This window comes from Chlorocebus sabaeus, chromosome 15, assembly GCF_047675955.1.
Source record: "Chlorocebus sabaeus isolate Y175 chromosome 15, mChlSab1.0.hap1, whole genome shotgun sequence".
Lineage (NCBI taxonomy): Eukaryota > Metazoa > Chordata > Mammalia > Primates > Cercopithecidae > Chlorocebus > Chlorocebus sabaeus.
In genome coordinates, this window is record NC_132918.1 from 5,389,206 (window position 1) to 5,411,443 (window position 22,238).

Genomic DNA, 22,238 nt, shown 5'->3' on the forward strand with positions numbered 1-22,238 from the left:
CGAAGGTGTTGGTGAGTTGGTCTGGCCAGGAGAAACAGGGAACCCAGGATTTCAGTGAAGATTCTGTGCACTGAGGCCTAATGTCAGCAGAGCAGCTCCAGTCAGCAGCTGTGGAAAGACAGCCCCCCAACTAAGTGGGGTTTGCGAGTGAAGAGGGGGCTGCCATGGTGCGCAGTCCAGAGTGAGCAGGAGTAAGCTCCCACTCTTCCACGCCAGGTTCCTCTCTCCCTTCTCTGTCCTGTGCTTTCCGAAATGGAGCTGGCTGACACTGCGTTTTCCATCCTTCAAAACAACTATCTTCTGCTGATTCCCCTCTCACCTCCAAAAGCTAGGCCTTTCTGAGCTGCTCCAGTTCCTTGATCCCGCCTCTCTGAAGTCCTGCAGCACCAGCTCACGTTGTCATACATGCAGGCTGCTCACACTTTCATGGAATCATAAAATTGGAAGCCACCCTGGAGGCCCATCTAGTGCTGCCTCCTGCCCCGGGGAGGGCCCTTCTCTAAAGCAGGGCTGAACAGTCCCACTGACTGGGAATTCTCAGAAGACAGCCTGAGTTAGCCAAGTTTTCCATCCTTTGAGCCCAAACTGATCTGTCTCTGGAGTCACTCAGTGAAATATCACTTCTTTTCCCATATGATAGTCCTTCAAATCAGACGGTCACACAAGAGTCACTTTTTTGAGTGCTTATATATTGTTCTTGTTAGCAAATCCTCACAATAGTCCTATAAAGAAACCAGGTAGGTGGTGTTCAGAAAAGTTGAGGAATTTGTTGTGGTTACCTTCTGCTACCAGCTGTGGTTATTTCTGTTACCAGCAACAGAGCTGAGATCTGATATTAGACTCCAACTCCAGTGCTCTTGAAGCACAAAAGCAGATTTGGTGTCATAGAACCCTCCAGACGCATTCCCAAGGATTCTATAAAGAGTTGAGAGAACTCCTTTGGGGTTCACCACTGGTGAAGGGCTCAGAGGCTGAAAGCCTGGTGAGCAGGCAGGCATGATCCTATAATGGATGGCTCCCTGATACACCCACCTGTGGGTCTGAAGTTGGAAGAGAATTATGAGGGCTGTGAGCAAGCTCTCTGCAGTGCTGAGCTAAGGGTGCCCATGGCCACAGACATGGGAGGAAGGAGGCAGGCCCATCAGTGGTCCTTCTGCCAGCTTCACCAGTCCAGAGCCTTGCCACCTTTATCTTGCTTTAACCCCCAAAACAGGGCTTTCTCCCCGGCGACCCACACCATACTACCCTCAGCAGCTCAGAGTTAAGATTCTCTGGTCAAGCTTTTTTTTTTTTTTTTTTTCTTAAGAGACGGAGTCTCGTTCTGTCACCCAGGCTGGAGTGCGATGGCACAATCTCAGCTCACTGCAACCTCTGCCTCCCAGATTCAAGCTATTCCCCTGCCTCAGCCTCCTGAGTAGCTGGGACTACAGGTATGTGCCACCACACCCGGCTAATTTTTGTATTTTTAGTAGAGACAGGGCCTCCCCATGTTGGCCTGGCTGGTCTTGAACTCCTGACCTCAGGTGACCCACCCACCTTGGCCTCCCAAAGTGTTGGGATTGCAGGCATGAGCCACTGCTCCTGGCCTGGTTGAGCTTTTTGACTACAATCTGCATGAAGGCAGCAAGTGCTTTCTGCTGACTGGTTCCTTGTTGTCACTGAGAGCAAAGCAGTATGTCCGTTTAATTTTTTTCTTTTGAGAGAAGTGGTCTCGCTAAGTTTCCCAGGCTGGCCTCAAACTCCTGGGTTCAAGCAATCCTCCCACCTCAGCCTCCGCAATAGCTGGGACTACAGGTGCACACCACCGTGCTCAGCTCAAATGTCTCCATTTTAACGTCCTCTGCGTAACAATTACACACAACGGCTAACTCCTCAAGAAATAATATTTATAAATGATACTATCTCTGCTCAACATCTCTCCCCTCTTAAAGATTGCTTAATTTGAAAACAAAGCGTTCTATGTCTTCCTGTTAGACCCTGTCCTAAATTCCCTATTTCCCAGGCCCCTCCTACATGGTTAGAGGAAATATAAAGAACATGCAATCACCTAAGCAAAGTGAGGACAAAGACAGTTTCTCTTCAGTGCTGAGTCTAGAGAGCAGAGAAGCAAGGCAAGCCGGAGCCAGATACCACTGGAGAAAGGAGCCAGCCACGTGTGAGGCCAGGTTACAGAATCAGTTCAACTGCCCATCAGTGGGGGCTGTGGTGGCAGAACCCAAGACCCCTTCAGCTGAGGCTGAGCCCACGCTAGGGCTAACAGCACCGCAGTGATGCCAATACACTGACCTTCATTCCACTGGCTCAGCCCACCCCAAGGTCAGGCAGGCAGATGACCTCAATGCCCCAGCAGCTTGACAATGTCTCTTCTAGAGGCAAGGCTGGTGCTGCCATTGCTTCCTCCACGTGAGTGATACAAGTGCCATAGGAAAAGGCCAATCCGAGAGTCCACAGCCCTCAATAGGAGGCAACCACTGCCCAGGGAGCAGTAGACATGAGGCAAAGGAGGTGCAGGGAGACATTTAATTTACATAGCAGCCACTTGGGGTCCAGTCAGAGCTGGGGCAGTGGGGAAACCTATAACCCCAGAGGGTACCCCCAGACCCCCGGGCCCCGGGAGACCAGTCCTCACCAACCCTTGGATGGGCTCCCAAGGTTGTGCAGAAGATGCTCCAGTCAAAAGGAGAGAGACATTTGGGAATAAGGCTGTCCCCAAGTCGGGGGAAGTCCACGGCCTGGAGTTGGTGGCCTATGTGGTGGCCCAGGGGTCTGAGAGACCAGTCCATGTCCTGGGCGAGTCCTCAGCCTGGTAGCCCTAAAGGAAGCCTTCGCGGCGGAACTGTTCCTGGAGGAGGGCGCGGTACTGGTCAAATCCTCCTTCCACGCGACTGACGCCGCCTCCTTCGCACACCCATAACTCCCGGCACACCAGCCTGATAAAGCGTTCATTGTGGGACACCAGAATCACGCCACCCTGAAAGACAGGAGAGCAGGAGGTGCTGAGGGGGACACGAGAGGCACCGAGGCCTGGGGAGGAGTGGGCAGGGTGAAGGCACACTCACCCTGAAATTGTTGAGGGCACGGCCCAGAGCCTCGATGGTCTCCATGTCCAGGTGGTTTGTGGGTTCATCCAGAATGTAGAAGTTGGGGCTGGAAGGCAGAACCCAGGAAGGTAGGCAGTGAAGGGGTGCGGTGAGAGAAAATAAAGCCTTCTGATACAGTTTTCTACTGGGCAAGAAGGGGAAATGGGAGGGGAAGAGCTCTAGAAAATGAGGCCTCACCAGGGCATAGTCATCTGAGCAAAGGCCACTCGGCTCTTCTGGCCCCCAGACAAGCTGGCAACAGGGCGCATAGCCAGTTCTCCGGAGATGCCATACCGACCCAGCTGGTGACGGTACTCCTCCTCAGGCCGCCCTGGAAAAGGACTCCCCAGATCAGGTGGCTTCTTGGCCCAACTCCCTCCCTGTACCCTCCAGCCACACCTCCAAGTCCCCATGTCCTTCCATCTAGGCTTGGGAGGGCTGCTCTGCACTCACTCCAAGGCAGGTCTAGCTGCCGGGGTCAGCCTCATCCCTCTTTCCCCCACTCAAATCCCCAACTCACCAGGAAACTTGCGTGCCAGCAGTTCCACAGCACTGACGTTCAGGTCCAGCTGCTCCACGTGGTGCTGGCTGAAATAGCCAATCTTCAGATTCCTGAAGACAGAAACCGAGGTGGAAAAGCAGACAAAGGCAACAGCCATGAAGGAGCGCAGGAAGCATGGGTGCCTGCAAGTGTGCTCATGGGCAGGGGGGCCTCTGACCTGTGAGCGTGTCTGATGCCCCGAACAGGTGCCAAGTCCCCCATAAGCAGCTTCAGCATGGTAGACTTCCCAGCCCCATTCTCTCCAACCTTAAGAAACGTGAAAACGTCATACAGTGTGTGCCAGAAAAATAAATACTGTAAGTTCTCACTCATATGTGGGCACTAGAAAATGTTTAGCACATAGAAGTAGAGAGTAGAGTTCTGGTTACTAGAGGCTGGGAAGGGTAAGCGGGGAGCAGGGGAATTGAGAGAGGGGATCGGGAGAGGTTGGTTAACCAAAACAAAATTGTAGCTAGATAAGAGGAATGGAGGAATAAGTTTGAGGGTTCTACAGCACTGCAGGGACGCTACAGTTCACAATGACTGATTGTACATTTTTAAAAAGCTAGAAGATTTTGAATGTTCCCAACATAAAGTGATAAATGTTTACGGTGAATATGCTAATTACCCTGATTCGAACATTACACATTGTATACATGTATGGAAATATCATTCTGTACCCCGTAAACATGTATAATTACATACCAATAAAAAGAGCACCGTTGTGTGTAACACAGAAGGGAAGGAAATTAGAAGGGGTCTCAGGCAGTCCTCAGTCCCAATGACTCCTTCAACAACCAAAAAAATATTTTTAAGGACTCTAGCTGGGCGCAGTGGCTCACGCCTGTAATCCCAGCACTTTGGGAGGCCCAGGCAAGCAGATCATTTGAGGTCAGGAGCTTGAGACTAGCCTGGCCAACATGGTGAAACGCTGTCTCTGCTAAAAATACAAAAAATAAGTTGGGCATGGTGGCAGATGCCTGTAGTCTCAGCTACTCATGAGGCTGAGGCAGAATTGTTCGAACCCAGGAGGCGGAAGTTGCAGTGAGCCAAGATCGTGCCATAGAAATCCAGCCTGGGCAACAGGGCGGGACTCTGTCTCAAAAAAAAAAAAAAAAAGAAAAATACATGTACTAAGGGGAGCAATACCTGAGTATTTGCTAAGTGCTGGGGGGGACTTGCTTCTCCCAATACCATCCCAGGTAGATGCCAGCACCATCTTAAGGATTAGGAAGCTGCTTGGTAACCAAGCTAGGCAATGGTATAGTCAAGATCCGAAGTCTGACCCTGAAGCCCATGCTGTCTCCTCAATGTCTCAAGATTTAGAAAACTCAGAACTGAGATCAATAAGGTAAAGCACTGCTTTAAGTATTTTTAAAACACTATATACCAGGCTCTTCCTCCCTGAAGAGCAGCACTGTGCAGCCAGAGGACACGGCTAGTATAAGTCCTGCAAAGTCCTTAGCCCAGGTCCTCTCTCCTGTTCCATGGACCTCATCCCTTTACAGCTTGAGGATCTGGGCCAATCCACACCATACACTGAGACAGGAGACTCCCAGCTCACAGCACAGAGAAACAGCAGCCATACCACACAGATGCGAGACTCGAGATCAGCAGACACGGAGAGGCGACTGAAGATGACGTGCTTCGGATCATAGTAGAAATCCACCTCATCTAGCTGCAGAATTGGCGGCGAGAACTTCTCAAACCCATCAGGGAATCTGCAGGAGGTAGGGGTGAGGATGTGGGGGCAGTTGGAAGCAAGCAATTCCCCACCAGCCCCACTGGCCCAGCACTTACTTCATTACGACCTCTGATTCCTTGTCCACAGGCTTCAGCTCAGGCCTGGGGGAAGAGATCAGGTAGACTAGATTTATGACTTAAAAAAATAACTTCCTACACAAGTAACATATGTTCAGAGAAAACTTAGAAAGGGCTTGTACTCCTACCACTCAGGTATCATTACTTTAGAGTACACTGTTCTCGTTTACTGAATGCTAAAAAACAGAATTAGGCCTTTTGTGACTTTTTACCCCCAGTTACTATATCGTGATATGTTTCCACATAGCAAACATCTAAGCCTTATGATTTTAAGCTTCCTGCCAGCACTTATAGAAAGGGCACTTCAACGTTAAACTCCCAGTGCACATTGTCATTGGTTATTAAGAAAATGCAAATCAAAACCACAATGAGCTATCACTTCACAGCCACTAGGATGGCTAAAACTAAAAAAACAGTCAATAACAGTGTTGCCAAAGACGTGGAGAAATCGGAACTCTCATTCCTTGTTGGTAGGAATGCAAAATGATGTTGCTGCTTTAGAAAACAGTTTGACAGTTCCTCAAAACGTTAATGTGGAATTACCATGTAACCCAGCAATTCTGCCCCTGGGTACGCACCCAAGCAAGCTGAAAACATGACCACACAAAAATTTGTACACCAGTGTTCACAGCAACATTACTCATAATAACCAAAATGGAAACAACCCAAATGTCCCCTAATGACTCAATAAACAAAATGCTGTATATCCATACAACAGAATATTATCCAGCCACGAAAAGAAATGAAGCTCTGACACGCGCTACAACATGGATGAGCCTCACACATGATGCCAGGTGAAAGACGCCAGGCACAAAGGTCACATACTGTATGATTCCATTTATATGAAACGCCCAGAATAAGCAGATACATAGAAGCAGAAACAGGAAGTAAATTAGTGGTTGCCATGTGCTAGTCAAGATTAGCCTTCCAAGAACAATGTGGAATACTCTGCCTCTCAGCAGAGGAGGAAGTCACAGGTGGCTTCTAGCGAAGGGGAGACCTGGAATGGTAGGGCAAAGGTGGCCGGCAAATGAGGAAGGAGACCGAGAGAACAGGAGTCAAGGCCTGGCCAAGGATGCTGTACTCACAGCTTCTCCAGCATCTTGAGTTTACTCTGCACTTGAGAGGCCCTGTTGGCATTGTAGCGAAACCGGTCAATGAAAACCTGCAGGTGGAAGAGTGCAGGCATTGGTCAAACTCCCCCATATCCCCCACTCTGGAACCCCTGGGATGGGACCCCCAGCCCTGCCAGGCCCCACACCTGGATGTGCTGGCGATACTGCTGCTGTGCTTCGTATTCACGCTGCTGGTTGAGCAGCCGCTCCTGCTTACTCTTGATGAAGGTCTCAAAGTCTCCCCGGTAACCATCTAGCCGCTGGCTGTGCAGGTGGATGATGTCCGTGGCGATGGCATTCAAGAAGTTGCGGTCGTGGGAGACGACTAGGATTGTGGAGGGCCACGTCTGAGGGGTCACAGGACAGCAGGCCCAGTTTGGGAGGGCAGTCAGTTCTCAGGCCCCCACGTATCTTGGAGGCCGACTTTCCCCAACCCACTCCAGCACCCACAGGCACTCACCTGCAGGTAATTCTCCAGCCACAGTATGGCCCTGACATCCAGCATGTTTGTAGGTTCTGGAGAAGGAGGGGAGCACACACTTGGGATTGAAGGGCTGGAGAACTGGGAACTTGGATGCTACCACCCCCGTCCATTCTAAAGTCAGCGTACCCCATTTCAAACTCACCATCTAACAGCAGAAGATCTGGCCTATGAAAAAGAATACACCGCATGAGATTTTAGGTCAGCAACTCATGCCACCTCCCAAGAGCTAAGACCAATCTTCCATAGGGCTTCATACACTGGCCCAGAAAACTCACCTAGCAAATAGGGCCCGGGCAAGGGCCAGCCTCATCCTCCAGCCACCTGAGAACTCCCTAAAGAATGATGGAGCCACATTAGGGGTGGGTGTTCATCAGGGCAGGAAGCGGCTGAGACAACAGGGTTCAAAGCCAAGAATGGCAAGGGTCACTCACCGGGTGGGTTGCTGCTGCATTTTAGGGGTAAAGCCAAGCCCAGCGAGAATGACTGATGCCCTAGTAGAGAAGAAATTGAAGAACTCAGTTGGAACAGTCCACAAAAGGGAAAGGAAATCTGAAGGAGGGAGGGGGAGCTTTAAATACCTAGCAGGTGCCTTGTCAGCCTCAATCTCCTCCAGCTTGGCATAGATTTCTGCCAGCTCTGCAGCTTCAGAGCCCTCTGCCCTGGAGGGAGGAGAAACAGCAATTGGCCTAAGTGGGGGCAGTCTAGGAGGATGTCCTGCACCTTATACCATTGGAAAGAAGACCATTGGCTACCTTGTGGCTGGAAGAGGAAGAGAATACAGGAAGGGTTTGCACAGTGCTCATTACCTTGGGCACTATGGAAATGGGCACTGTGGAAAGAACAAGGGCTTTTGAGTCCCAGAGCGCCAAGTTCTAAGCTCTGCTGATTACTAGGATGGACATGCAAATTATGGATTGTTCCAGGAGGGCAGGCACTCTGTGAGGGACAGCAGCTGCTGGTTGCTCCCTAGCCGGAAGCCCTCACCTGCCAGCAGCAATCTGGGCACTGAGCTCCCGCTCCCGCCGTAGCAAATCCTCTCGCACACTGTCACTCTCCAGCACACTCTGCAGGGCAGGAGTGTCATCTCCAGCAACCTCTTGCTCAACGTGCAGCAGGGAAATGTGGGCTGGAACCCGCAGACTCCGGGTGGCTAGCATCTTCAGTAATGTTGTCTTCCCCAACCCATTCCGCCCCACCAGCCCGTAACGGCGGCCCCATGCCAGGTTCACATCTGCTCCAGCCAGCAATACTCTGCAGGAGTGGAGAAAGGAGACCAAAGATGCTCTAGAAATAGGTGCACAGCAAGTTTAACAACAAACCTCCCATTGTTTGTAGCCCCATTTCATCTCTCCAAATTCTCCTCTAATTAGAAAAAGAAAGCCAACCCCTGCCACCACTATCCCCTCACCTATCGCCAAAAGACACATCAAAGTTCTCAATTCGCACATCATAGGATTTGTTCTTGCCAGATGATTCCAACCGACTCTCCTTTCTGCTGCCTGCCTGGCTGGCTGATGCCTCTTCTAAGACTCTTTAAAGGGAGAAATGGACAGCTCTTAATGCTCCCCACCACCTTCTGTCCAGGCAAAAACTGCTCCGCTCTCTTCTGGGCCATGCTTCCCCACTCACAGAGGGTTGCTGGTCTTGAGCGTGTCCTTCTCTGAGCGCTTCTCCTGCTTTGCCTTAAGTCGAGCCTCGGCCTTCTCCAACTTCTTCGCATTCACTGTCTAAGGGTCCAAACACATCTACTTCACTCTAGGGTGTAGGCTCAGAAAGGAACCCCAAGAGAGAACATCTCGAGTAAACCCTCTTAACTTACCCATGATGAACAGACTCAAAGGCTCAGGGAAAGACATAGTCAGAAATCCCCCAAAAAGATACTCCAATTAGACAGTCAACTCCCAACCCCATCACAGACACAGTCCCCTCCCTTGCTTCCTCCTCCTCACCGAGGACTGTTCCCTCTTTAGCAGTCCTGGAAGTTTGGTTCCACAGTCTGTAAGCGATAAGAAAAGCAGTCACCTTCTCCCTGAGGGAAGGGAAACTAACACTTTGAGTGACTAATATGAACCAAGCACAGACACAGACGTTTTCTATAAAGCCTTATAATCCTGCAGATAGATGGCTATTATCTTCCCTGCACTAAAACAAAACAAAACAAAAACAAACAAACAAACAACTCACATAAAAGGATAAAGAGGCATAGACGAGGCTGGGGACAGATAACCAACTCTTACAAGATCATGCAGCTGGTTAGTAAGTTGCAAAATTGGGGGTGAAAGCAAGTCTGTCCAGCTCCAGGTTCTTATGCTTCCTACCATACCCAAGAGCTGGGAGAATCCTCCAACCTCCTCCCCATCCCCATCATGGGCTCTTTTGCCCTTTGTGAACACATCAACTAGCTCCTACAACCCTGTCCTGTGGAAAAGACGTAGGAGCCCTAAGCCGCAGGGAGCAGATGGTTGGGGGCGCAGAAAAGGACAGGAGGGCAGTTAGTTCAACCTCCCCTCACTCTCACCGTAGTTCTCTGTTATCTTTGACAACTGGATGGGAGCGTCCAGTAGCACCTGGCTATTTCCCTGGCTCTGTGGCTCAGCCCTATGTGAGTAGGGATAGAAAGCGCAGTTAGGAGTTGAAGGAAAAGCTCTATGGCCATCAGATCTTCTTCCCCCACCTCTTGTCTCCGGACCGTTCGCCGCCCTTTCGCCCCCATCAACCCCTACTCCCTGGCACATACAGGCGCAGAGTGTTGTACATGCGCTGGCACACGGCCCTGATGCCCGCGTCATCCTTGCTGTCCCCGGACACCTCTTGCAATAGTTCCCCCACAGCTTCCACCAGGTCATCCACAGACTCGAAGTCCGCGCTGCCGCTGTGCAAGACGCCTGGGTAGGGCGTGGTAGAACGAGGAAGGTATCGGGTAGGGTGGACACACAAGCAGCTTCAGTCCCCAGACAGAGGCCCCACTCCAGGCTCCAGACCCAACCGGCCCCCGGGACAAGAGGTCATGCAGAGGAGAGGCCTGGCAACAGTCCCAGGCACGACGCTCGCTTAGACTTTCCCCCAGCCTCCACTTCGGTCTCCCCAGCCGGCCGATTCAGTTCTGCTTACCCGTCACGTAGTCGAAGACTTGTCCGTCAATTTCGGGGAACTCGCTCCGCAGGATTTCGGCGCAAGTCGCCATGTTCCAGTCAGGAGCCCGTCCGCGCAGTCGCTGTGAGACCCCGGCCTAGGCCCGCCCCCCGCCCTGCCCCCGAAATCTCGCCCTTCCTTGCAAGGCGCATGCGTAGCGGTGACGCAAGAAAGGAGCGGAGTGCGCGAAGCCCGGTGGGCGGGGCGAGCGGGGCCTTGAGGAGAGGCGCTGAGTCTGCGCCGGAGCAGCTCTCTCTGCGCGTGCGCGACGCCTTTTCCGCTGAAAGATTAGCCCCCTGCGCGGTTCTTGCTGCCTTCTGGGAGGTGGAGTTCCCGGAGCGAGGGGTGGGGTGGAGCTCAAGTTTTATCAGGGCCGCGAGGCACCGGTGGTCTGGCGGATGGGAGCCTCCCAAGAGGCAAGCGGCTGATAAAGTATTTTGGCTTTGCCAGGTTTTATGCGCTCCCTCGAGGCGCGTCTGCTGCTGCTGCTGCTGCTGTTGCTGCTGCGCACCCAGCCAGGTCCATTTTGGAGCCCGCCCAGAGCTTTGCTGACTCACCCGGTCCCTCTCAGAAGCCCCCTGCTCAGTGCTTTGCTTTCGCGGGTCCCCAGACCCTATGGGCTCCTCAGCCTGGTTGCCAGCGCCACCCGCCTCCCCGCCGCGACCTGCCTCTTCACACTGTATAATTCAGCCGACCTTTGTGAATTCAGCCTATTCAGTTCTTCCACCACCCCAGGGCACGACCAAATCCACCGCCAAAGGGCAAGAAAACCAGGACAATGTGGCCTGTATAAATTATTCCCTACATACACCCAAAGCAGACTTCTCCGCACTCAGTAAATGCCAGTAAAAGGCTATTTCCTTTCACCGATTCCCTCAGGAAGTTAGGAATTTTCTCCAAAATGACGCTACTGCTTTACATTTAAATCGTAAATATTCCTCCGATGGTTCTCTAAAAGTGGCACCGAAAACTATATTACCCATTCACCCCTTTGGATTAAACACTGCCATCATGAGGAATCAATCCGGATACTGAATCATTTTACAGGAAATACAGGTAAAGAGGAATATGTTAAGTGACTTCTTGGGGACAACAGGCAAATTCTGATGGGGGAAACTACAGAACTCTGGTTTCTTCGACAAAATTGCAAGACCTGAAGGGAAACATCGATTTTTAAAATTTGAGAAGCATTAAACAACCACAATGAACCTTGTCTGGAAAAATTTGGTGAGACACCTGGTTAGTGAACACAGACTGGATGCGATATTAAGGAACAGGTCACACATTGATCATATTGAAGTTCGGTGATGAGACATGGAGATGCATTATATATATATATATATATATATATTTTTATTTGAGACGGAGTTTCACTCTTGTTGCCCAGGCTGGAATGCAATGGCGCGATCTTGGCTCACTGCAACCTCCACCTCCTGGGTTCAAGCCATTCTCCTGCCTCAGCCTCCCGAACAGCTGGGATTACAGACATGCACTACCATGCCCAACTAATTTTGTAATTTTAGTACAGACAGGGTTTCTCCATGTTGGTCAGGCTGGTCTCGAATTCCTGACCTCAGGTGATCCACCCACCTTGGCCTCCCAAAGCGCTGGGGTTACAGTGTGAGCCACCGCACCCAGTCCATTATATTATTCTGCTTGCAAATCTTTCCTCCTACCACCCACTCAGCAAGATTTGGGAAGCCTGGGTACATGATGGAATTAAAAGGTCAATTTCTTAGGATGGCTATAAGACCAAATGTAAACTTCACTTAATCTATACCTAATCTAATTAGAAAACATCTGCCTAAGAATTAGAGAAAGAGCTGGGTGCCGTGGTGGTGCGTGCTCGTAATCCCAGCTACTCCAGAGGCTGAGGCAGCCTCTGGATCCTAGGCTAAGATCTCTTGAGCCTAGGAGTCCGAGGACCAGGGGGAATAAAAAAGAGCTAGGGAAAGATCTACCCCCAGGGTACTGGGGCCCACTGAGGCTGCTTGCCCTTGAGGCTTTCTTAGAGGAGCCAGGAAACCTGGGCCCAAAACCCACAAGGATAGGGGCTTGGATGGCCCAGGAGACGCCTAACTGGGACAAGACAAGGAAAGAGCCTTTGGAGTATTCAGAACAGAAAATTGCGGGGAGAGCAACACCAGTTCCCTCCCCATGTAGCTCCCACATCAACACTTAGCCAGCAACTCCACTCTACAGAGTTTATTGGGTTTATAACTGGACGAAGTCACACGTGTACAAAATGAAGCTCACACTATCCCAAAGCAGAGTAGGGACTGAGGGCTGGGGATCCGTTACTGGCCTTTGGGAGAGCTCTGAGGTGAGGGGTGCAACCGACCCTCCCACTCCAGAGGTGCGGCCACAGGCGTGGGAAGGAAAGGGAACCCACCTGGCTTTGGTCACAGAACTCAGAGCCTGGCACTAGGCCAGGACAGACAGGTGGAGGGGAGAGCAGGAGCCTCAGAACTTCCCTGTCCAGGGAGCCCAGGGGCTACTCCACCAGTCCCACTTGCAATGTGCTTGGCCCAGACCTAGACTCAGGGGCTGGTGCAAAGGGAAGGCAGCAAAGCAGGAGGGAGGAGACACTGATGTGTGGTGGGAGAGGGAGCGGCACCTGGACCTGTTGAAGAGGGTGGGTGGGGAGGTGGGCTAGCTGCCTAGTGGCAGCTAGCAGCGAGTTTCATAAATGCCGCTGCGGCCAATGTAGCGCACCCATTTGATGACATCATGGTCGCTGTAGTTCAGCTTCGGTTCAAATACCTTCAAGTAGCGCACCTTGAGGCCAGAGGGCGCAAATGGCACCTGGGCAAGGACAGCTCGTTAGAAATGTGGCCTTCCTCTTACAGCTGCTCTCCTCTGGGAAGTCCCGTTGCCCTGTTCTACTTCATCTCTACTACAGGTGTTTGAATGGCTGGGGTCCTTAAAGAAGCTGGGGTGGTGAGGGACCCTCTAAGAGGTGACTGAAGAAGAAAGCCCTGCCAGTGACACCCGGAATCAGTTCCTTTCATCAGCAGGAGACAGCAACCAATGAACTGCTTTAGAACATACTTATCCTGCTCAATATTATGAACTTAAAAATAAGGTGGAGAAAATTATGTCTAACATGCACAAAGCAAAGTCAGTCCATTATCCTGTCTGTAAGTAAACTTTGTGTCTTACCTGGCATTTAAACAATCTAAGTTTTTCGAAAGAACTGTGTTAGGACAAGCTAAGAGAAGTGAAAGATTTGCCTCACTATGAATAGTAACTTCTACTAAGAGGCTTGACAGGGGAAGAATGGATCTATGAATTAAAGCCAGTTCTTCTTTCTAGGCCTCAGTTTCCTCACCTCTAAGGTGCAGCAGTTTATCGGAATGATCTCTAAGAGCTTTCTCAGCATACCCTGGCATGACTCTAGGCCCCTCCTCTGCCATACCTCAAAGTTCATGGAAATGGGGGGTCGAGCCCATTTCTTCTTGTCGTTGGTAGGCAGAAGCTCAATCTCTGCGCTGATCTGCGATTCCTTCATGCCTGCCATGCGCTTGATCCTAGGAACACAGGGACAACGGGCAGCCCATTGTAGCTTGGAGAAGTTTCAAGGGCAGTTGCCCATTTTAAGAAAGGAGCACGCCCAGGAGCTTGCAGGAGGTGCCAGAACAAGAAGTGGTCAGGACCCTGCTAACCACTTGCTGTGGAAGCTTGGGTCTCCTTCTTTAGGATAACAGCATGCAGTTTCTGCCTAGACACTTGGGCATGCTATCTTTGCTTTGTCAGCTTCAGAGATACATTACAAAGGCAAGCAGGGAAATGCCAAAGCATCTTAAAAAATAAGCACGTGCATGAACCCAAATGCAGGCGTGTACATACCCACATGGAGGCATAAAGGCTGACAGTACAAGCAGAGGCTCCTAGAAAAGCAAAGAGGCACACTCCCCCACCCCTCATTCAGAAGGATCAAAGGTGAAAACAAGAGGGTACACTGGGATCTTGAACCTGCTGTGGCCTAATGAAGGAAAGACTCACTTCCACACGATGGCATTCTCGCTGGCCTTGTACTTGGCCTTCCCCTTCATGCAGATCACCTGCACCCCACTTGTGTTCAGTGGGGTTGGGATCCTCACCTAGAAGTGACACACCTGTCAGGGAGCTCTGTCAAGCTGGGACATCAGCTGCCTTTATTCCTAGGGACAAGTTCTTCCTCCTCCCCGAGCCCCTTGTCCTCACCTCAATCTTCTGAGCCAGGAGTGAGGGTTTAAAGTTGGACTTGATGACCACCTTGACCTCCAGTTTGGTGCGTCCCACTTCTCGCACTAGCGGGATCACCCGGAAGGGAAGGATGATGTCCTTGGTTGTGCGATACCTTAAGGGATGGGAAGCAAGATTACCAAAGAGCTGACCCACTTCCTCTCCCCAATCTGCCAGCAGCACTGGCTGCCTCCTCACACCCCAATGGCACCTCATAAGCTCAAACTCTCCATCTGGCGGGATAAAGCTGATGCTGCGTTCAGAGTCAAACTTGCTGAGTCGTACACACTGGTGGAAGGTGCAGTCGTCAATGGCAATTGATTGCTTCCCACTGCAAACAGGGGCAGAAGAGGAGGTCTCATTGGTACAGGAGAATGACAGGTGTCACACTGGGAGACCACTCCACCCCAGGCTGGCACCAGAGACTATGAAAAGCTGCTAGAATGCAGCTTTCTGACTCGGAGGTCTGCCCCAGAGCTTGGGATGAGAGGGAAACCTTGTAAACTCATCTCTTGGGGGCCCTGCTGCTTGGGACCTGGGTGTTTCAGGCACACTGGGCAGAGGAGGCTGTCAGTATGTACAGAAGAGGCCTTGGTCCTAGGGACCAAACAAAGGGGCTTGCTCTGAGGACAATCCCCTCATCTCTCTTAGCACCAACGTCAAGAGCGAACAGCCAGGCTTACCGTCAGGAACAGAGTTTGCAATTACAGTGGGAATGAAATCCAGAAGAAACTTGTGGTTCACTAGACCCCACTGAGCCCTCCAAGGGACACCCTTTCCCACCAGCTCTCCTGCCTCAGGCACCTCTTGCTTGTTTCATCAGCTGTGCCTTTGCCCTGCTTTTCAATAACAATCTTGTCATTCATCCCAAACTTGCATTCAGGCATGCCACTCAGGTAGCTCTTCATCACCACCCGGCCCGACACATGGGCACTCAGCACCTGCCCTGGTGATGGAACAGATAAATGGGGAGCAGCAGAGTCAGGCAGGCAGGCCCAGGATCCTGCCCTGGGCCCCCTCCAGCTTTGTTGTGAGAGGGACCTCACCTTGCGGGGACATGAGCAGGTTCACACTCTCCAGCACATCCAGGAAGAGCTCATTCCGGCGATACTTGATACCCTCTCGCCGCCAGCCAATCTGCCCAGTCACCTGGCTGGTGATCTGTGACTGCTCTTCTTTTGTCTACATGGGAGCAGAAACAAACAGCAAGAGCCTCACTCCCCTCTCCCTTTAATCATCCTGTCTCTATCCCCACTCCACCCTCATTTCCCATCCCTTCTAGTCCCCACCTGTAATCCATTTTCCCCTATAAGCCCCAAAGGGCAGGGCCTGGAAAAACAAAGCAAAGCTGCAAGGGCGGAAGCTAAGGGAAGGGCTTACCTGATGCTGGAGGCCGCAGGGCCAACGAGGTGCCCACATGAAGCAGCAAGGGAGGCAGAAAAGGAGGAGAAAGCTATGAGGCTTGGATCCTATAGGAGAGGGCCCAAGCTCTCTCCTCCTGAGGAACACCAGGCCTCAAGACCAGGCCTCCTCCCCCAACCCTCAGTGCAAAAGGAAACTGCTTGAGCTGTATTCCTGGCAACAGAGATGCTGAATTGGCTGCTCCTGCAGTGGGAGGACCACATAGAGCAAAATAGGCCTGCAATCATGGCAGGAGGCTCAGCCCAGCACTTCCTGTTATGGGAGGGCTTATGAGTCAGCTCAGACAAGGCTCAGGGGCCAGCTGAGATGAAGGGAGATTGGCCTGCACCCTGACTATAGTCTGCACAATTCAAGTACCTGACTCTTGATGCCCTGCTGCGTGATGAAGGTTTTCAGCGCGCCTGTCTCGGAATTCTGTGGATAGCCAAAGTCTAGAATCTCTGAAAAAGAAGGGAACCATCAGCCCCTGAACAAACCTTCTCATTCCAGTCCCTACTTGGGCCTACACATGTCTGACTGGCATAGCTCCCAAAGACTATGTGGGATCATCTGCAACAAAGTCTTCTAGCTTTGTAGCATTTATTCTGTGATTTGTGCTTTACAGGAAAACAATTCAAATGTTTGATTTTTTCAAATAGAGAAATCAAGGCCAGGCACAGTGGCTTATGCCTATAATTCCAACACTTTGGGAGGCCAAGGTGGGAGAATCACTTGAGCCCAGGAGTTCAAGACCAGCCTGGGCAACATAGCGAGACCCAGCTCTACAAAAAATAGTAAAAATGAGCCAAGCATGGTGGCATGTGCCTGTGGTCCCAGCTACTCAGGAGGCTAAGGCTGGAGGATTGCTTGAGCCTGGGAGGTCAAGGCTTCAGTGAGCTGCGATTACACCACTGCACTCAGCATAAGCGACAACAGTAAGACCCTGTCTCAAAAAAAAAAAAAAAAAAAAGAAATCAATAGAGGAGTCACATGGCCAGTGGGTGGCAAATCAAGAAGCTCTAAGCTGTTTTCTCCAGAAAATAGACAATGGGAAGGTGGAAGGATTCACCTTCCCTTAGATCACACTCTACAGAGAAACAGAGATAACGGTGCACCCCCAGGGGCTTGTAGTATCTCAGTCTCCCCCAGGCTCTGAAGCAGCTGCTGAGATGGAAAACTGGGTGGACAGTCAGTGAAGTAAGGTCCAAGCCACAAAGGAAAGAGGATGAATACAGGGCTCACCACCAAACCCGAGTCAGGTTCCTAGCCCTGTGGAAGACTAAAACTTCCCCTCCACACCTGCTGGCCTATTTCTGTGTTCTACTTCAGACCAGCCTTTAGGTTTGGATGTGAACTGGCCTTCTGAGGGGCATAGAGATCTTAGTCCAAGAGCCCAGATACTCAGGAAAGAAAGTTCAGAGTGTACCAGAGCCTCGGACCTACACCCACTTTCAGGCCAGGCCCAGCCTGGTTCTTTCCCACCCTAGGCCCCCTGCCCTGCCAGCCCACCAGCCTCACCATCCAGCAGCTCATATATGAGTACAAAATTGTTCTTGATGTTTTCCTCGCTGATCTTGCCAAAGTAGGCAGCCATCACGTCACACATCTTATAGAGGAATTCGAAGACCATGGCAGCGTTGACATTCTGCTTGGTGACTGCTGCCAGCCAAATGTTGGACCGCTTAACGTGGAAGAAGCTGGTGCGAGCAATGTTGGTGACGGGGCTGCGCACCTGCTGCCGGGCATGGATAACATTGACCCGAAAGGCATCCACTGCGTTCCTCCTGAGGGAAAAGGGTGCATAGGGCCTGCTCAGCACCCAGGCGAACCTTACCCCACAAGGATCAACCACAGCTGCTAACAGCTCCACCCACCTTTCTGCAGAAGTCTGACACACACAATCTAAAGAAAGCCAATGCCTAAACCACTGGGGTGGTTCCCTTCTTATGACTCCCTGTGGAGGCATGGGAAGAGTGCCTGAGCTGGGCTAGTGTCTAAAGGCCACAAGAAATAGGGAAGTCAACTATTAAGGCTGATGTAACCTTAATAAAGTGAGGTTCATCAGGTTTAGAGACAGATATTCTTGACTCCCAGGGCTGGCCCTAATTTCCCAGCTTTATCTAGCTTCCCAGTAAGCTCCCAGGTCCAGGACAGAAAGAGACACTGCTTCTCCAGTCCTCCCGCTAGTGATCCCACCAGTGGGGAGGGCCGACTCCTCCAGATGTTAGACAAAGCCAGCATGGCTTCAGAAGTCACAAAGGAGGAAGTACCAAGGGGCCATGGAACTGTGCTACCCATTCTTGCCCAGGATCCAACTCCAGAGCAAGTTCAGGGAATGAAAAAGGATGCAGGAAAACAATGATGGGGGCAGGGCCCCCACCCACCTGTACCTGGGCAGCAGCTTGAGAGGCCGCTTACCTATTGCTACGGCAGTCAATGAGATGGGATGAGAGAAATGACGCCAGCAAGAAGAGGAGAGTGACAGCAACGAGAGAGAGGGTTAGACACACAACACACTGGGAGGGCGGCACACACCGTGAGGTGGAAGCAGACAAGACAGGCAAGGTGGCATGTGACCCAGCCTTGGCTTGCCTAGTCCATCCAACGCAGGAGGGGAGCCGGGGGTGGGGGTGGGGGGTGTGGCCAGCCAGGTTCAGGCAGGCCAGGCCTTGCCACAGCTGCAGCTCTAGCTCATGCCACACCACCAGCCAATGGACAAACACCCGCAAGGGCCAGGCCAGCCCATCAGCCAGGGAGCCAAATGAGGAGCACTGCCACAGGCCCATTCTGTGACTTTATCTCAAGCTCTCTGAGGCAGAAAAACAGGCAGCAGGAACCAGAGGAGCCTAATCTCATTAGCGCCTTGGAGGCTAGGATAGGTCCAGCGTGTGCAAGGGGGCGCAGAATGAGAAGGCAGGCTGTGGCTGTGTGTGAAGGCCCAGGATATGGAGCCGCTCTGGGTCTACTCTGATAAACCAGAGAGGGTAGCATGGCCTCCCTGCCCTTTCTTAGTGACCCAGAGAGTGCCTCACGCTCCCTCCCAGCCTCTCCCCCAGGAATGGCCCAGAGGAACTGAAGACAGCTAAGTCAGCAGCCTGACTCCTGAGAAAGGGAGCAGGAGAGGATTGGGTAGCCTGGAGAGGCTTTCAATAGAATCCAGTGAAGGCGCTTGACATGGGAAGGGCTTCTCAGAGCAAGGCTTAGATGGATTAGTGTCTCCAGCCTGGCCACTAACCCCACCCACTAGAGATATTTCTCCTTCTCCTCAAAGAAGAAATTCACCAGCCTGGGCAAAGGCACTCATCTCCAGCAACCAGGCCTGTATAGAGAAACAGGATGCAGGAAGGGCAGGCGTTCCTAAAGCTGTGGGACCATGCCATTCCACGGGTCCCACCTAGAGGCCGGCAGGCTGGCTGCCGGGCGAATACCACCAGACCTAATGGGAGCCAGGCTACACTAGCTGAGCTTCCAGGGTGCAGCCAGGGCTCAGGGTGGTCCAAGTCAAGCCTCTAGTGAGAACAGACCTAATCCTGCATGCTGGGGCTCGGGGGCTGGAGTGGTGGGGCACAGCTGGCTCCGCCAGAGGACTCACCCGATGTCATCTCGGTAGACTCGGGAGATGAGCACCTCCCCCTTGTGATTATAGATGAATAAACCTCCAATCATGGCGGCAGATCAGTCTCCGCGGCCCATTGCTCTGAGAACAGACCTAGGACAGGCGGGGGCGGGGTAAAAGAAGACCTCAGAATCCCTGCCAACATCCCCTGTGGAGCTGTGCAGATCACTGGAGCTTTTTTCCTGACTCAACCCTTTAGCAAGTGACCCTGCAGCCCTCCCAGACATGCTCCTCCCCTCAGCTAGGCTCCAGTTCCTGTTTATTCCACACTGGATGGGAGAAAGAAACTGAGAGAGATTAGGCTCAGGGCTCTAAGGCCATTTTGACCCTCCCTTTCCTAGGGCTGAGCATCAGCAACCCTGCCCCCTCTCTCCAGCACTGAGCTCAGGAATGATCCTTTTCGGCCCCCTCCTGTGCAGACTCTCAGGCTCCCGCCAGTGAGTCACTCAGGCCTGCCTGCCTGCCTGCGGCTGCAGGAATGGCGGTAGGAATTACTCCAGTTGGTTCAGGCCTGGGGCCCCCAGGCATAACCTTTAGAGCATCCAGTCTCTCGGGCTCCACTACCCTTCAGAGAAGGTCGCAGGGCCCGAACTTCCGGCACTCTAATTCACAGAATTCAAACATTCCAAGAAAGGGTGTGAGGAGAAGAGAAGGGAGCCCTTAGGCCCTAATGTGGACCCGGGAGTGTGGCTTAACCTCTTCCAGGCAGTGGAATAAGCAGGCAAAGGGCAAAGGAGGAAGGTCCTAGTGCTGGCAGACTACACTTCCATCACTTAAGCTGCTTATTACAGTTATTTCTGACTACCACCCCCTTTCAAAAAGCTCTGGAATGCAATAAAAGTAAGGACTGGGGGGTGGGGGTAGTGCAGGCTCATAAAATTAAGAAATCCTTCCATCTGAAATCGTGATTCCAGGCCCATCAAGTAACTCATTTCTGGCCTGGGTTCCTATAAACAAGAAGCAGGGATTTCAGGATGCCTGAATTATCCAAATTATTTGGGTCAAATTAATTTAGACTGCTTGAGAAAAGGCATTAATTTGCTTTTAGATTTCCTGGATTAGCTCTGGTATTAATTTCACAGGGAGTACTTTAGAAGACTTTTCTAAACTGGAAAATAAAGCCTTTTCCTGTGGCTGTCAAAGTCTTCCAGAGGGGTGAGCAGCCTCTCAAGGTGGTGGACTCATCCCATTCCTCAGTCCCAAACAGGCTGGTAGAGGAGATGCAAAATGGAGGTAGAGGCTGGGGCAAAGAACCAAGTCCACAGGTATCGAGTGGTAGGTAGGGAAGGGCACCCGAGAACCAGAGGTGGGGCCTTGGGCAGGAATGGAACATTGAGTTAAGGGGAAAGACCGGCAGTGACAGCCAGGCAGCGTCCTCAGGTGAGCCCACAGCAGCAAACTGGGCTGGTGGAATGCACCTAAAGGTAAGGGTTTCCAGTATGGAAAAGGTCAAGGCTTTAAGAAGGAAAAACCAGCAGGGGGAAATTGACGGTAGTGAATAAGGGAAAGCTGGGGAGATAGAGCCTGCTTGGGGTTCAGGTGGAGAGTAATGAGGGGGTAGTGGGCTTTTCGCCTTGGGGAGACATCGTGGGAAAAGATGGTGCCATGGGGCGCGGGGGCCGTCACAGGTCTAAGGAAGAAGAGCCGCGGGATGTCACTGAACTGAGAGAAGGGGGCGCCGCTTGGTGTGAGATCTGTCACGGTGCAAAGAGGCGGAACAAGGGGGTGTCACTGTCCTACGAGACGGGGAAATTGTCCTTGCGCGGAGGGGTAGGGGGTTGGCACTATCCTAGGGAGGGGGCGCTGCGCAGCGTTCCTGCTCTGGGAGAATTTCAGGTGGTATCCCTCTCATGGGAGGCGCCAGGCGGGTCAGGTGGAGGGCACTGCTCCCTGCCAGCCCTGCAACCTCGCCCCGGGTGCCCCCGCCCCACCGTCAGCCAGCTCCCGGGTCTGAAGGCTGAAGCCACTCCCGGGTGTGGGCAGCTTTCTGCCAGCTCAGCGCAGGGCAGGACAAAGCTGGGCGGCGAAGCAGACGACCCGCGGCGTCCTCCCCCACGCCATAAGGCCAGATCCCCGGCTCACCTGGTGTCCCGAGGCCCCTTCTCTGCCGGCCCGGCCACTCTCCGGATCCCAAGATGTCCGCCCGCCCCCTGCTCGTCTGCCCGCTGCCTCGGCTTTCACCGCAGTGCCGCGGCCCCGCCCCGGTCCCGGCTGCGCGTGCGCGCCCGCCTCTCGCGTCGACTACAAATCCCGTCAGGCCTCGCGGCCTCCTTGCTTGCAATTTGAAGCGCTCTAGGTTTAGCAAAACTACAACTACCGACTGCTTTCGAGAAACCGTCCCCGCCTCAGGAAGGGGTAGGCGTGGCCTTAGCCGGCCCTACCAGAAATACACATTCCAGCATACACCGCTCCACCGGCCTCTTTTTTTTTTTTTTCACTGAGCGCTCTGGGAATTGTAGTCCCTGCACTTCCTCCTGTTCCTATTTGTGTTTTGGAGTTTTGGAATATTAATGCCATTTGTAGAAGCATATCTGTTAAGCCTGGGATTGCCGTAGGCCTTTTCTGTCTCCAGAGTCCCAGGACTGGCTGTCCTCACTTTGCACACAAATAAATACAACTTGGCAGTATAAGTGTTTGTGCTGAATTTACTGCTTTCTAACACTACCTCTGATTCTCCCAAGCTTTTCTCGTATATTTATTCCGGACATGAGCTTTTTCCAAGGGATCAAGACCCAAGGAGAGGAGCGGGGAGCAAAGAGGAGACTACTTGGGAAGAAACTAAACCTTTTCACAAATATGTCCATGACTGTACACTCTTCCT

At 52.1% G+C, this 22,238-nt stretch overlaps 2 protein-coding genes across 3 annotated transcripts; both read right to left on the bottom strand.

Moving 5' to 3' along the window:
- Positions 1 to 2,506: 2,506 nt before the first annotated feature.
- Positions 2,507 to 10,281, bottom strand: ABCF3 (ATP binding cassette subfamily F member 3). 2 transcript variants are annotated; one of them, XM_007971929.3, is made up of 21 exons: positions 10,153 to 10,281; positions 9,779 to 9,926; positions 9,560 to 9,639; positions 8,991 to 9,037; positions 8,671 to 8,768; positions 8,450 to 8,572; positions 8,026 to 8,292; positions 7,620 to 7,700; positions 7,473 to 7,532; positions 7,317 to 7,373; positions 7,184 to 7,206; positions 7,018 to 7,073; positions 6,704 to 6,904; positions 6,531 to 6,607; positions 5,422 to 5,466; positions 5,210 to 5,342; positions 3,800 to 3,888; positions 3,601 to 3,692; positions 3,279 to 3,411; positions 3,060 to 3,147; positions 2,507 to 2,971 (listed from the first exon to the last, which is right to left on the bottom strand). In XM_007971929.3, the coding sequence occupies exons 1-21, from the start codon at positions 10,223 to 10,225 to the stop codon at positions 2,813 to 2,815; spliced, it is 2,130 nt and encodes a 709-aa protein (XP_007970120.3). In that variant the 5' UTR covers positions 10,226 to 10,281; the 3' UTR covers positions 2,507 to 2,812. The 2 variants fall into 2 exon arrangements, with proteins under 2 accessions (XP_007970120.3, XP_072879513.1); XM_073023412.1 differs by lacking the exons at positions 8,450 to 8,572; positions 8,671 to 8,768; positions 8,991 to 9,037; ... (1 more) ...; positions 9,779 to 9,926; positions 10,153 to 10,281 and adding an exon at positions 7,794 to 7,800 and having other exon boundaries at positions 8,026 to 8,234.
- Positions 10,282 to 12,363: 2,082 nt separating this feature from the next.
- Positions 12,364 to 21,621, bottom strand: AP2M1 (adaptor related protein complex 2 subunit mu 1). Its single transcript, XM_007971931.3, has 11 exons — positions 21,500 to 21,621; positions 19,394 to 19,510; positions 17,320 to 17,585; positions 16,180 to 16,262; positions 15,447 to 15,582; positions 15,205 to 15,346; positions 14,612 to 14,731; positions 14,380 to 14,515; positions 14,179 to 14,276; positions 13,592 to 13,703; positions 12,364 to 12,978 (listed from the first exon to the last, which is right to left on the bottom strand). Exons 2-11 carry the CDS (start codon positions 19,465 to 19,467, stop codon positions 12,844 to 12,846), a joined length of 1,302 nt encoding a protein of 433 aa, XP_007970122.1. The 5' UTR covers positions 19,468 to 19,510; positions 21,500 to 21,621; the 3' UTR covers positions 12,364 to 12,843.
- Between the last annotated feature and the right edge of the window lie 617 nt (positions 21,622 to 22,238).